The sequence below is a fragment of the Eptatretus burgeri genome, chromosome 1 (genome assembly GCF_056783735.1).
Source record: "Eptatretus burgeri isolate ZD-2024b chromosome 1, Ebu_testis_v1, whole genome shotgun sequence".
In the NCBI taxonomy this organism is placed as follows: domain Eukaryota; kingdom Metazoa; phylum Chordata; class Myxini; order Myxiniformes; family Myxinidae; genus Eptatretus; species Eptatretus burgeri.
Window position 1 is genome coordinate 52,480,385 of NC_140961.1, and position 13,774 is coordinate 52,494,158.

The following is a 13,774-nucleotide window of genomic DNA, read 5'->3' on the forward strand; positions in this document are numbered from 1 at the left end:
TTTTATTTTTTCCATTATGAATCATGAACCGCCGTGAACCGATCCCACTTTTCCCCATTGAAACGATGCCCCAACATTCATGGATTCGACATTCGTGGCATTTTCCAAGTATGTTTCCCCCGTAAATCGTGGGGTCCAACAGTATCTAGTTTTTAAGATTGAGTATGCTTTTTAAAGGCCAATGTTTTAACATGAACGTGTGTTCACGACGGTCTATTTTTCAGAATAAAAAGAACTCAAAAAACATTTTTCTTTCGAGTAATTACTTCTCTTCTACTGGAATTGTAGATGGTCACTTGCAATCGGGCATCAACAGCGGTGTACAGAAGCTTAGAAAAAATAATAAATACAAGTCACAGGGAGGTGAAATTCGCTACACGTGATGTGTGAGACATGTCGAGTAAAACCAGTGTTCATTTACGGCTGTCGAATGTCTAATAAATAAAGATGTAATCACACCTGACGCGTGGCCAAGGCTTCAGACTTTGGCATGCTCACGAGGCTTTTATATGAGTATTATAAATATTGCACATACATAAACACATCCAAGCATTGTATTATTCCAACCTGTAGAACCGAGCAATTTGATGACTGTAGCTATGAGCTGAATTCTTTGATTTATCTGCAACATACACACTGCAATTTGTTAACGTACTGCAAAGTGATTGATGTTGATGTTGCTGAAGCAATCACAGGTGTAAAATATCTTTCATTTCTCACCAGCAAATACCACCCATCACTTCGCGAATGGGAATGCTGAAATTGTGGGAAAAATTGAGTGGGGGGAGAGAGAGAGTTGGGGGGATGAGAGGAAGAAAGAGAGAGGAGGAAGGGAGAGTGAGGATGGGTGGGGGAAGGGAAGGCAGATGTGCAGTGGAGCATTACTTAAAATTCATACTGTCTCTTCAAAATGCTTCTGCATAGAATAACAGTGAAGAGGGAAACAAAATAATGTCTGAAATCCATTTTCTACCAGTTATACTATAAATACTGCCCAGAGACAAGCACCGCCCACGACATGTCCGGAGACAAACTCCTATCCGGACACGTCTGGAGACAAACCTCATCCAGACACGTACAGAGACAGAGAGAGAAAAAGGGGGGGGAGTGACAGAGGTGTGGGAAGAGGGTATTGCACTGTATTGGGAGGGGGTAGAGCAAAGATAGGACAGAGAGAGAGGGAGGGAGGGAGGTTGTGGTAGGGGAGTTACTGCAGCAGAGAGAATATGTTGAGCTTCATGAACAAAACATACACACACACACACACACACACACACACACACACACACACACACACACACACACACACACACACACACACACACACACACAAACACACAGTTAATAAATATGTACAAAAACAAAAACACTCACACAAACACACATAACCAAATAAACAAACAAAAACAAACACATACATACACACAAAAGCACACATACACTTTCCCGACAGTATGGATCATCAGCTGGGCACCGTTTCTTCCTCGAGGTTTCAATCTTTCAGCCCAGAACCTCTCCAAATGGCGGATCCACACATTGGTCACGGATCCACATGAGTAGATTACTGATATCAACCTCAGTTGTGTCCAGGCAGTCAGTCAACCAATACTTCTCACAAATACACAAGAATCAAATAAATATATAAGAAACATATAGATATTGAAGAAGCAGTACAGTGGATTTTCCACCAAAAGATAATGACACATCAATGGGAGAAGCCTCACCCAAAGAAAGCAATTATCACACGCATCTTGTTTTTTCACACGTAACTGTTCCTTACAATTCTATCTCTCACACACACACACACACACACACACACACACACACACACACACACACACACACACACACACACACACACACTAAATTAACTAAAATAAATTCACTAATTAATTAATAAAAAGCACACACCCACTCACACAATCACACATACCCAAACACAAAGAAAAACAAATAGCCTTTGTAAAGCCAACCCGATAACCAAATGCTTCAGAAACATTCACGAGGACAAATGAAAACCTGATAAAACCTCCATAAGATACGGGATAAAACTTTGCCACCACGGCGCCTGTGACAAGCATGGCATGTCCACACACCTGCGGAGAGTCCCTACAGATCCAAATCTACCCATATGTACCACGTCCGTGTGTGCTGTATATGTACCTCTACCTTGTAGTAACTGTCAAATGTACATCCCAATCGGGACACGAACTGTACCGCTATCAATTGTGGGGTGCTCAGTAAGTGGCTTCAGCACTCGAGCACACTCCAACGGAACATCTGGCTTGGCAAGCAATTACCAATTTCCGTCGATAAAACTATGCACCCGGAAATGCTAAAGCAATGTCCAAATGGGAAAATGAACACTTTTTTTCAGCATCGGAACTGCTGCTGAGTTCAAATCTGGAGCTTAAATTTTGTATCTCTTCCTAATTTAAGAGATTCTCGAGGTTATGACATTGGCGGAAATGAAATAAAGCCAAGAACGCTGGTGTCTCCTGGCGTTTATGAGCATTGCAATGTACCCAGTGATTCGTAGGTATGATGAACAGGCATTCAATCATATAAGCGAGGAAAGTGGGGAAAAAAACCAAAAATTATCTTTCTCATAAAGAAATCGTTGCAGCCTGTTCCAAGTCATGGCATGGTTGAGCAGGCCATAAAACATTAGGGCTTCAGACCCCAAAGAGGTAACCAAGGAAATGCCTTAAGACCCCATATAGAGAAAGGTGGCTGAGGATCACCTGATAAAGAATATAATTAAATAAGACCGTTAATTATCTTCAAAAGGGATGTTTTAATTCACCCAAACACCCAATTTTCACTCATGCACTCCCTTGCAGTTCCCGTCGTATGCTTGCAAAGTTTCAGGCTGCTAGGTTTTATGGTTTTGGAGTTATGGAGGACATACACACACACTGACACACACGCACTGACACACCTACACACTGACACACACGTGCTGACACTTATTAGTATAGATGAACCAAAGTACATGTTTATGTGTGAAAGAGTGGTTTCATTTCAGGACTAAATGTATTCGATATTGAATTTTTTAATCTTGGTTCTTTTAACTAATATGACTGCAACGTGCCATATGCAACACCAGATAATCTTTGAGTTTTGTCTTTTCTTAATATGTGTTGTTAATGACTAGTGACTCTGCTTAGGACTACGTTGGTGCCATGCACGGGCTGTGCTGGGAGGGAACAGTGGGCATGCTGTTTCTTACCCTCTTCTCTCTTGCCTCCACCATCCTTCTCAACATAGTCATCTGCATCACACCCAAAACATGGTGTGACTTCTACCGACGGTGCGAGTCGCACCACGTCTGCACATCACACGTGCCTCAACCTGCCACTTCCATTTCCGTTCGGCAAAAACAAAGTAATTTTTAAAAAAATTCTTTTGTTGGCAATTTCTTTTTCTTTCACGCTTTTATTAATACTGTTTCACGCTATTGCCTTTTACTATTCTTTATTTTGTAAAGAAAATCGAGGCTCAGAAAAGAGCAAGATGATAGAAAGGGAACATACTGATGGTGGGGTGATGGAGAAACAACCAGACACAAGCAAGCAGGTGAATGATTCAACAGGAGAAAAGATAAGAGAAGCAAATAGAGGAGCGAAGAGAGAGCGGAAAGGATAGCAGAGTGAGGGGATTGTCCTGCATTCTGGGAGAGTCAAAGATGCCTTGCAGGCACATTATGTAGTTGGGTAGCGGCGGAAGTTTTTGGCTGAGGAAACTAGACCTGCACACCAAAGGTTGTGGGTTCATAATTCAGCTGAAGGAAGTAGTTCCGTGGGACTTGGATTCTAAGCTTTTGAAAGTCCAGTTAGTTTCAGGACAATTTCCTTGTCATTATTGGATCATCAGTAAAAAAAAAACCCAGCTGGCTCATTCACAAAACTTCAGGATTGAATCATCTGCTGGCCTTATTTGGTCTGCTCCACTGTACATGCTTGTGAAGTGAGGCCACCTATTGCGCTTGATTTTTATGCCATTGCCTTGTTTACAGGAGACCATTCTTAATGACTGTGGGTTGGACGCTTCTAAACTATCGACTTAGCCAAAAAAAAATCCCCACAGCACATGAGAAAGCAATATGGTTGGAGAAAAACTGCCAACAACCCAAAACTTCACAGGCTGCCATAAACGTGACATAAGGAGAGTGCAAAGCTTGTTCATGAGTTTGTTCACCATCACTTCTGGAGAGTCTACATTTTACTTTTGGTGACTTCATTATAACATGCAGTACTGGAAACACATGCAATGCTGTTAAATTTATTTCTCAAAAAAGGTTATTTTAATCACACTTTATTCCATTCAAACGTTTTCGAAAAGATAATTGCTGACCTAATTACAATAATATTAAGCCTGGTGTTGGCTTTGTGGTTAAGGTGGATGGTTTGGAACCATAGAATCCTGAGTTCAAGCCTCTGTCGACCATTGAATTAACACCAGGTGGGGTTAATTCAGCCTGTCATCTTCCTGAAGTTGGCAAAATGAGTGCTAGTGTGCTGGGGTGATAACTATTTAGGGTAACCTGTGTGGGAGTGGCAGCCCATCCAGGACTGTACTCCTTGCCAATAAAACTGCCTCTGCACTCCTATGTGCCTTTATGGTGTGAAAGAAATGGTATTAATATTATTAATATTGAAATATATGATTGGAAAGTATTTTTTTTTCATTAAATAGTTTAACATAGAGTTCAATAATTGTAGAGGATGCTCTGCCAGTGAGGCATTCGATTGAAAAGACGAAATTCCATTGTGTACTTCATATAGTGAAAAAAGTAGATGTAGACGAGAGGTCAAACATTCTGCCATAAATCCATGTCACATACATATATGGCCATGATTGGAAAATGTGATGTCATCAGCAAATCCTAAATACCTGAAGTCTCACGGTCAGTAGACACGTGTTTTGATTAGAGAGGACTATACTTAAATTCTTTGCTGACCAGGAACTCGCATTACGAGGACGTCGAAGAAGATGAGATCTGCCGGACTGCGTGTGGGAACACACGCCGCCCGCCCCTTCCCAGTTTCTACAGCTACAGCAGTTTTGGCAGTCAGACAAGTATCCAGCCGACCTCCCAGTCCATCACCAATGCACCCGTGTCGGAGTACATGTGAGTTACTTCGTATTTTGGCCACAACTCACTGATAACACCTTGACAGTGTTTGACATCTGTCTTTTAATGAAGCAAAAATACTTGCATAGACAGAATGAACATCTGGTTCTCACATCTGAGAGTATTTACTCATGGACATTAAACATCACATTTTGCTTCTCATAAAGGCCGTTATGTGCATTTGCCTTGGCCAAATTTCATATTGTTGTCTCAGCTCCATACCAAGAAGGGAGGGATTGCAATACCAACTGAGATGTTATGATCGCTATTGATTGCATAGCTCAAAAATCCTCATCACCGTATAGACACAAACAGAGGCAGCGAAGCATCATTATTCAAGTGTTGTGTGTAAAGAGCTTAAAATGCAACTGACATGAAAATAACCGAAAGCAATCTTCATGTTTTTGAAAGTTAATCTAGTTAATATGAAAGGTTTAGATAAATGTAGTTGATTGTTGTTTTTTTTTTTAAATTCACAAATTACAAATTTCCATAAAAATTCCTGAATAAATGTGGGAGGGAGACGACATCCAGTGATATTCTCTCTCTCTCTCTCTCTCTCTCTCTCTCTCTCTCTCTCTCTCTCTCTCTCTCTCTCTCTCTCTCTCTCTCTCTCTCTCTCTGTCTCTGTCTCTGTCTCTGTCTCTGTCTCTGTCTCTGTCTCTGTCTCTGTCTCTGTCTCTGTCTCTGTCTCTGTCTCTGTCTCTGTCTCTGTCTCTGTCTCTGCCTGCCTGCCTGCCTGCCTGCCTGCCTGCCTGCCCACCTGCCTGTCTGTCTGTCTGTCTGTCTGTCTGTCTGTCTGTCTGTCTGTCTGTCTCTCTGTCCCTCTCTCTCTCTGTCTCTCTTTCTCTCTTTCTCCCACTCTCTCTGTCTCCCACGCCTCCCCCTCTCTCTCTCCCTCTCGCCCTCTCCCCCCCCCCGCCCACAAACTACAACAAAAATTTAGTTAATTTTGATAAACCATTGTAACACAATACCTGAGTGTAATTCCAGTTCTAAAACCTGGTCTCCTTCTTTGGAGAACATACAAGCCGTCATTACATGAGATGCATTTTTCTGCAATCTGTAGCTCTTTCTCACTGCTATGATTGTGGGAAACAAGAATGGTCGCACTGTGGTCACAACATGTGACAAAATCCGGTTGTGGGCCGATTGGGAAATGCGCATTTAAAGCACTCTTAAATATGAACAGCATGATTGAGAAACACACATTTAATGTGCTATTAAAATATTAACTCGACACCTCTCATCCATGTCAGCCTGCTCCACAGTTATATCGGAACGAACTGATTCATCACACGACACGGTCACGGATTGTTTAACCCCAATATGGGGTCGTTCAAACATTAAGTAACGCTATCTTTTTTTGGGCAGCGTGTACCATGCGTGCTGACGGGCTTGATTAAACCTTCCTAATTTTAATTTGACATTGATTAGATTTTTTGGGGTTCCTCATCGTAACACTTGACTCAAGCAAAACCATTGAAAATCTTACGCAACAAACCCAGGCAGTAGATAATCAGCAGAGGCCTCCAGGTTTGAGATCTTAGACCCATCAGAAAGCCAAGATGGCGGCCATATATATTTTTTGTCTAGGTGCCATGGTGGGTGGAGTCAAGTGACAAATGTGGGTGGGGTCTGGCAGCTGTTTGACCAATGGATGCACATTTCAGAAATCAACCCCCAACAAGAACCACAACCACAACAACAGCAACAGCATTGTGGAGCTCTTGTTGAGCGACAACACGTCTCAGGTTAAAGAAAAATGAGCAAGTAAAATTTCAATTACATCACATGTTTTGTTATTTGTCTGTCAGAAAAGGATACATGTACATACATACATACATACATACATACATACATACATACATACATACATACATACACATATATATATATATATATGAGCCTGGTGTTGGCGCAGTGGTTAGGGCAGCGGCTTGGGATCCAAAAGGTCCTGAGTTCAAGCCCCGTTGGGCCACTGAATTAATACACCAGGGGGTTGACTCAGCCTGTCATCCTTCCGAGGTCGGCGAAGTGAGTACCAGTGTACTGGGCCGGTGTATACCCCGGTTAAAATAGGTGTACCCGATCCCTGTGTCGTAAGAGGCGACCAGGGTTGCGTCAGGAAGGGCATGCGGCGTAAAACATGTGCCAAATCACTATGCGGATCATAAGGATGATCCACTGTGGCGACCCCTAACGGGAGCAGCCGAAAGAAGAAGAAGAGAGAAGAAGATATATATGTATGTGTATATATATATATATATATATATATATATATATATATTGTTGCGGATTCGCGCCCGCCGGCGTGCGACGGCCACGTAACTCGAATCGCGGCACGTCGCCCACCGGACGGACAATCCAGTCGTGACCCTCTCGGACTAACGCCGGGAACCAGTCACGGGTGGACCTTTCGGTCTCACCCCGATCGAGCCAATCAGCCCCCCGCGTGGGATAGGGTTGCTCGCCAAATTCGACCTACCTAAGTACCCACGCGGAGGGTAGACCGGGCGATCGCACCTCGCCGCAGGTCGACTTCGGACACGGGCCACTTAAGCGACCCGTTCCGTACTATCAGAATAACCGAGCGGTGTTATCGTCGACCTCGACGGTTCGATTAATTATCGGGCGTATTCAGCCCACTACCAACCCTTTACGTGAAGCAAGATGAGGATTCAATGGGAGAAATGACGAAGCGAAGCGGGAGAACAGTTCAATAATAAAGCACATTTATTCGCGGCACACGGGAAGCACACAAATTCAATTCCACCAAAAGCACACAGAAAAAACACAATTCCATTTACACAAAAAGCAAATATAAAAGCGAAAACAATGCAGAGCTAATACCGACTACCGAGCACACGGCAACACTTATACAATTCTACTTCACAGACGGCGCCGACAACACATACCCAAAACCAAGGAATGAATACCCTCAAGAATGAGGCGGGCCTGAGGCCGAGACCGGGTCGCGCCTACCCGTCTGGTGATGAGACGCGGAGCGGCGATGGCGCCTCACTCCGCGGGCCTCGCGGACAGTGCCTGGCAGGGGGGTGGGAAAGGGGCCCCCTTGCTCGCACTATCTCAGCGCGGGGGGAAACAGGAGGGGGTTGCTGATGCTCGGGGTATAGAGGATCTTTATTATCCCTGGTGTGCGTCTCCACCTCGGCCAGGTCGCGCTGCCGGCCTCCCTCGGGCGTGCAGCTCCCGGCACCGTCGCGAGCACCCCCTCGTCTGCCTTCGCCGCTGCCGCCTCTCCGCCTCTGGACTCTCCACCCTGGACTCTTCTTTGGGCTCTCCTCGTTCAACTCTCTTCAGCTTCTCCAGCTACTGCAGGCTTCGGGCTCCAGACTTCCACACGGCTCTGACTGACGAACACGGTCCTTTTTATCCCCCCGTAGCTTCGCCTTTGACCCCCTCCCTTTGACCTTTCACCTCGCTCCCCATTGGCCCGAGAAAAAGTGGGCGTGAAGGCTTTTTGATCCACAAATTTGCATATATCGATCGTTCTGGAGGCGGGGCCAAATCGCCCCTCGCTCACCGATTGGACGGCAAAAAGTGGGCGTGTGTCGTTTTTGATCCGTTTTTGAAGCACAAAATCCGTGATTTTGTACACGCTGTTCAACGTGCGCCCTGCACGAGTCCAACACCGGTACCCACAGCGGGGCAAGAACGGTGGCGATGCTACGGTTGCGAGGTGTGACGTGAAGGTCGTGGCGGTTGTGGTGAAGCGGTGTTGTGGTTGGTGGTTGATGTTGTGGTTGTGGTGGTAATCATGGCGGTTGGTCCAAAATAAAGATAGTAAAAGAAAAACGGCTATCCTGAAGAGTCGCAGCTCGCATAAATGACATGTGTATTCCCACTAGACAACGGGTTTGGACCTAACTACACATGTACTTACCGAGATACCTCACCTAAGGGACCTGAATGGTGGTTTGCGAATTTGGTAACCACAACACTACCCCCTCCCCTTTTTACAGACTCGTCCCGAGTCGTCAAATTTTCGTGTGCCATCATGTGTAGTTTTCCCCTAGTACATTTTACCTACGGATCCCTGAGTGCGACATTCATGGTATTCGTGTCCCCAAAATAAATAACCTGAGGGCTGCGTAACTATCTAAACAAACTCACTCACACGGACGACTTAAATAAAATTGCCGGCGCTAAGACATACATGCCGGGGGCGCACTCATATTTACAGTACATCTTAACCTTAACTTACAAATTTTACACTAAACCATGGCCCAGGATCAATGAACTCTGCAAAAGAAAAGCAGTTAGCAGGGAGCCAGGCTGCCCACATGCAGTCTCTGGCTCAAACAATGCAGCTGACAGGGAACGTGGCTGGCTGCTCACACGCAGTCCAAGGCCTTCCCTTTTGAACTGAACGCAGTGAACCACAACGGTGCATGGGCTGCACAAACGTAGTCTCCGTGCCAGCTCAAGCGGCACACGCAATGAACACAACGAATGGATGCATGAATGGATGGACGCAAACACGGTGCACGGGCCGCCACTGCAGGCCCGTGTTGTAGCTGCCAACAGGGCAGTTCTTGCAGCTTGCAAACTGTTGCTTTCTGATCCTGGCGCACATGGAAACGAACAGGGGGGGGGGGGGCAAAGCAAAAATTGAACGGGGCTGGTGAACAGGGGCAGTGGGCATGGCATGGCAAAGGCAGCAGGCAAACACAGCCCGCAGAAGAAGGCCGCTGCAGGCAAACACAGCCGGCAGACGAACTGGCCGGAACAGGCCTCGAAGAAAAACAGCCAGCAGATGAACTGGCCGGCACAGGCCTTGCAGCACACAGCTGCCGATGAAGTTGGCCGGCCTCCGCCTTGAAGCAAAACACGGCCAGCCGATGAAGTTGGCCAGCTTTTGCCGTTCAGTGGAGGTTGGTGGAGGGGGTGCGGTGGTGCTGGCCACTTGGAAGGCGGGCTCGGACCTACCTACCTGTCTCCCTCCCACCTATCGCCTTTGCCTGTCACTGTACATACCCACTCCCTTGATTTGTCAAACGCCAATTTAGCCCCAACTTATTTTTTTGTTGTTTTTATTTTTACTTCCCCACTATAAATCGTCCCCTAACCCCCTTTATCGTCCTTGTTCGGCTAACCTATCCTGTCACCTAGCCTACTCCCAACCCCTACGTTCCCTTCCCGGAGGGGAATAAGGGAGAGCTAGCGTCCTGTGTCGAGGCCCAACGAAGCCTCAGAATGGCCTCCCCAGAGTTCGGCGATCTAACCCAAAGTGGGTCCAGCGGCCCACAACGAGAGCGAGGGGATGGATGGTGCGGAGGGGTACATCTCCTAATCTACCCTAACCATTTAACTGTTAAACTACCCCGGGGCTTTCAACAAGCGCCTCTCGCTTAAACTATTGGTTCTATAAACCCAGATTCCCGTCGCCTGTGTTGGTGTCCTCACAATTTCGGGCCTCACCCCCCAATTTTCTCTCCGTGCCCTCACACGGTCTCCTGGCTGGGACACGTGGCTCCCTCCGGCAGGCACGACCCTCTGCCGAATCTCCCGCTATGGCACCCCCGGGCACTACACTGCCTCCGAGCCTACCAGCTCCCTAACACCGGGGAGTGCCCCCATGGCACCTCCCCTGAAACGCACACGTGGCAGGCCGGCCTCCCGGGCCCCTTTCCGAGGGTCACCCGTGCCCACAACACTGCCCACGCGGCTAATGGCGCCCCGGGCCCCCGCACCAAGCAGGCGCACCCGTGCCCACTACTCTATCCCGGCCCCCCATGGGCCCATGGCCTACCGCGGCCGACTAGCCTGGTGCCCGGGGTACCCACTCAGCGATACTCACCTTTCGCAGCCACGCTCCCAAGCCCGTCAACAGGGCTCCTGCACCCCTCCAAATGGGTCTCGAGCCTACTTTCCCACCAACAACAAAACGACCTCCATTTTTCAATTTGACTAACCCAGCTAACTCACTTTACTCTGACCCCGGGGTCCCTTGGGCGGGAGTCACTCCTCCCCCCAATCACTCATCGCACCATGCATTCCCCACTCGCTCCACTCACACAGACCCGCTGGCCTCACTCACTCAACATGTACACGTACTCACCTCACAACCCACAACTCTTCAACACACTCACCGCTGAACTCTGCCATCCTTCTAACTACCTCCCCTAACTAACTCGTGCTCCCACGTCGTCCCTTAAACTAGTAGCACGTTCCTTTTAACACTACGTGGCTAAACTACGTCAACTCTACACACTCAAAGTCTGTCACTGTCTCCAAATAAATCATTTTATTTCCCAACCTAAATCTGGCTACAATCCCTCTAACTAATCCATTCCACGGACTCCATGAGGACTTACCCCTGCCCCATGAAGTCGGTCTAGCTAAGCTAACCCTTCCCCCTAACTAGTTTCCATCCTGTGCCCAGGGTTAGGGGGTCTTTCACCCCTTGCCCAGGAATCCTGTACACCCGAAAGTGAGGCTTGCTTTTTTCTTTTGTTTCCCATGCGCAGCGCCAGCACGGCAACTCGCGCACTTTGCACCTGCCCGTGACGTCATGCAGCTGCACGTGTACCTCGTCCCTCCTTGGACGGTACCATCCGGCCGGGATACCCCTCCTGCCGGATTCCGACCACACGTGCAGCCATGACGTCACCGTGCGCAAAAAAAAAACACAAGCCCCACGTCTCGAGGCGTTCCCCACGCGAACACATGTGCTTTGCCCGTTGGAGCTTAACACACACGATCGCGTGGAGAACCCGTCCGGTCCAAATCCGTCATCCTGCCTAAACTTTGTCCGTCCGCGGGATCGGCAAATCCACCGCGTGCGTTTCCGGACCGGGACTTCACTCTCGCAAGCGAGCACGTGGTGGTCTCGTGCGTTGCACAGCACGGACCTCGTGCTCCCTGCTGGGTGAACCCGGCACGGTCCCCGAAACAACTACAGCCGCTACTCGGCTTTCTCTCCTCTGTCGCCGTCTCCGTCTCCATTCCACACACGCACACCTGCGTGTTACGACGCACACAGTCCACTCCATCACATTCACACAGGGAGACGCGGCTGCGTGCTCCCGCATGCCAACCGACATCTCCCTCTCATACCGCTCTCTCACACACACGGTCTCCCTTACATAACCCATACCACTCACACGTGGTGCTCCATTCACTCGTGCCTCACTCACACACGCGGGGGAACTCACCCACGGTGCCTCATCCATACTCCGCGCCTCACTCACACACGCGGGGGCACTCACCCGCGGTGCCTCATCCATACACACGGCGACACTCACACACGCGGTCTCTTCCACACACGGTGCCTCACCCACACACGCGGGGGCACTAACCCGCGGTGCCTCACTCATACACACGGCGACACTCACACACGCGGTCTCTTCCACACACGGTGCCTCACCCACACACGCGGGGGCACTAACCCGCGGTGCCTCACTCATACACACGGCGACACTCACACACGCGGTCTCTTCCACACACGGTGCCTCACCCACACACGCGGGGGCACTAACCCGCGGTGCCTCACTCATACTGGCCGTTTCACTCACACACACGGCCTCACTCACACACGGTGCCCCATCCACACCCGGCGTGCTGGGAAGCACGCACTCTGGCACCATCGCCACCACACCACTCACACACGGGGTCGCTTCCACACACGGTGCCGCACTCACACCTTGCACCACACACACAGGGACAACCACACTGGGGATTCGTGTCCCCACAAGGGTCTCCGGGGCCTCTATACCCCCCAAGCTCTCCAAGCACCTGTCCACAGCACCCGTCCTCTCAACCTCGCAAAGCACGACCGAACTCACCTGGTCGTGACTTGCCTCAAGGGGGCATACTCCCTCCCCTCGTTCCTGGAGGAGGTCATCCAGGTGCTCGCACTGGGTCTCTACCCAGTCCGCCAGCTCACCCCCATTGTCCTCCACTACCTCCGTGTGTGTGTGTGCGTCACTTACCCCGTCTTTATCGTGTAGTCTTTCCTCTATTTTTTCTATCTCCCGTGTCTCTCCCAACTCTTCACCCTTTACCTCCCTTGTCTCAACTATTATTTCCTTTGTCACGGCCTTCATGCCCGCCTGCAGGCATCGGCCCATGTTCTGCGTCTCACCCCGGAACTTTTTCATTTCTTCCTTCATGTTTGCTTCCATTCCGTTTATTTTTGTATCCATCTTTTCGTTTATTTGTTGTGTATTCGCATCCATCGTCGTTTTCACTTCATTCATATTCGCATCCATTTTTTCGATCATTTTCGCATTCATCTTTTCGTTCATTGCCGCCAGCATGGCGCATAGCTGGGCCATGTCGGATGCACTCAGCTGAGCCGTTTCGGCAGGGGTTGGGGAAGGGTCTTGGTGGAGAGGGGGAGGGGAGGTGTCATACACTGCGGCCGCTGCCGCACCCATTTCAGGTTCTGGGTTTCAGTTGGGCGAGTCCGTGTTCCTGCACAATCAACATTTCCTGCACGGGGATTCCATCCTGGACCATGGATTCTACATTACTACACATATACATTTCTAATACCCCCGGCTCCCGCTCGCCTTGAGACGCCATCTTGCTTCTCGTGAAGGGTTAATTTGCTCGCTCGTAATTTGGAGGGAATCGGGGGTCGCTTCTCTCACCCCTGGACCGATTCCC

The 13,774-nt window shown here is 48.7% G+C and overlaps 1 protein-coding gene across 6 annotated transcripts in view; it reads left to right on the forward strand.

Annotated features, from left to right (window-relative positions):
- Positions 1 to 13,774, forward strand: part of TTYH2 (tweety family member 2) — a 181,700-nt gene that overhangs the window by 150,504 nt on the left and 17,422 nt on the right. For 2 of the 6 annotated variants that reach the window (XR_015058944.1, XR_015058945.1), the window contains exons 11-12: positions 3,171 to 3,387; positions 4,967 to 5,134. The exons of 2 other annotated variants lie outside the window; for them this stretch is intronic. Coding sequence is in view for 2 of the 4 variants with exons in the window: in XM_085884007.1 (XP_085740133.1) it covers positions 3,171 to 3,313; positions 4,967 to 5,134 (311 nt within the window). In the remaining 2 variants the exon portion in view is untranslated. The remainder of the gene's footprint in view (positions 1 to 3,170; positions 3,388 to 4,966; positions 5,135 to 13,774) is intronic. 2 more of the 6 variants (XM_085884007.1, XM_085884017.1) reach the window with 1 other exon arrangement.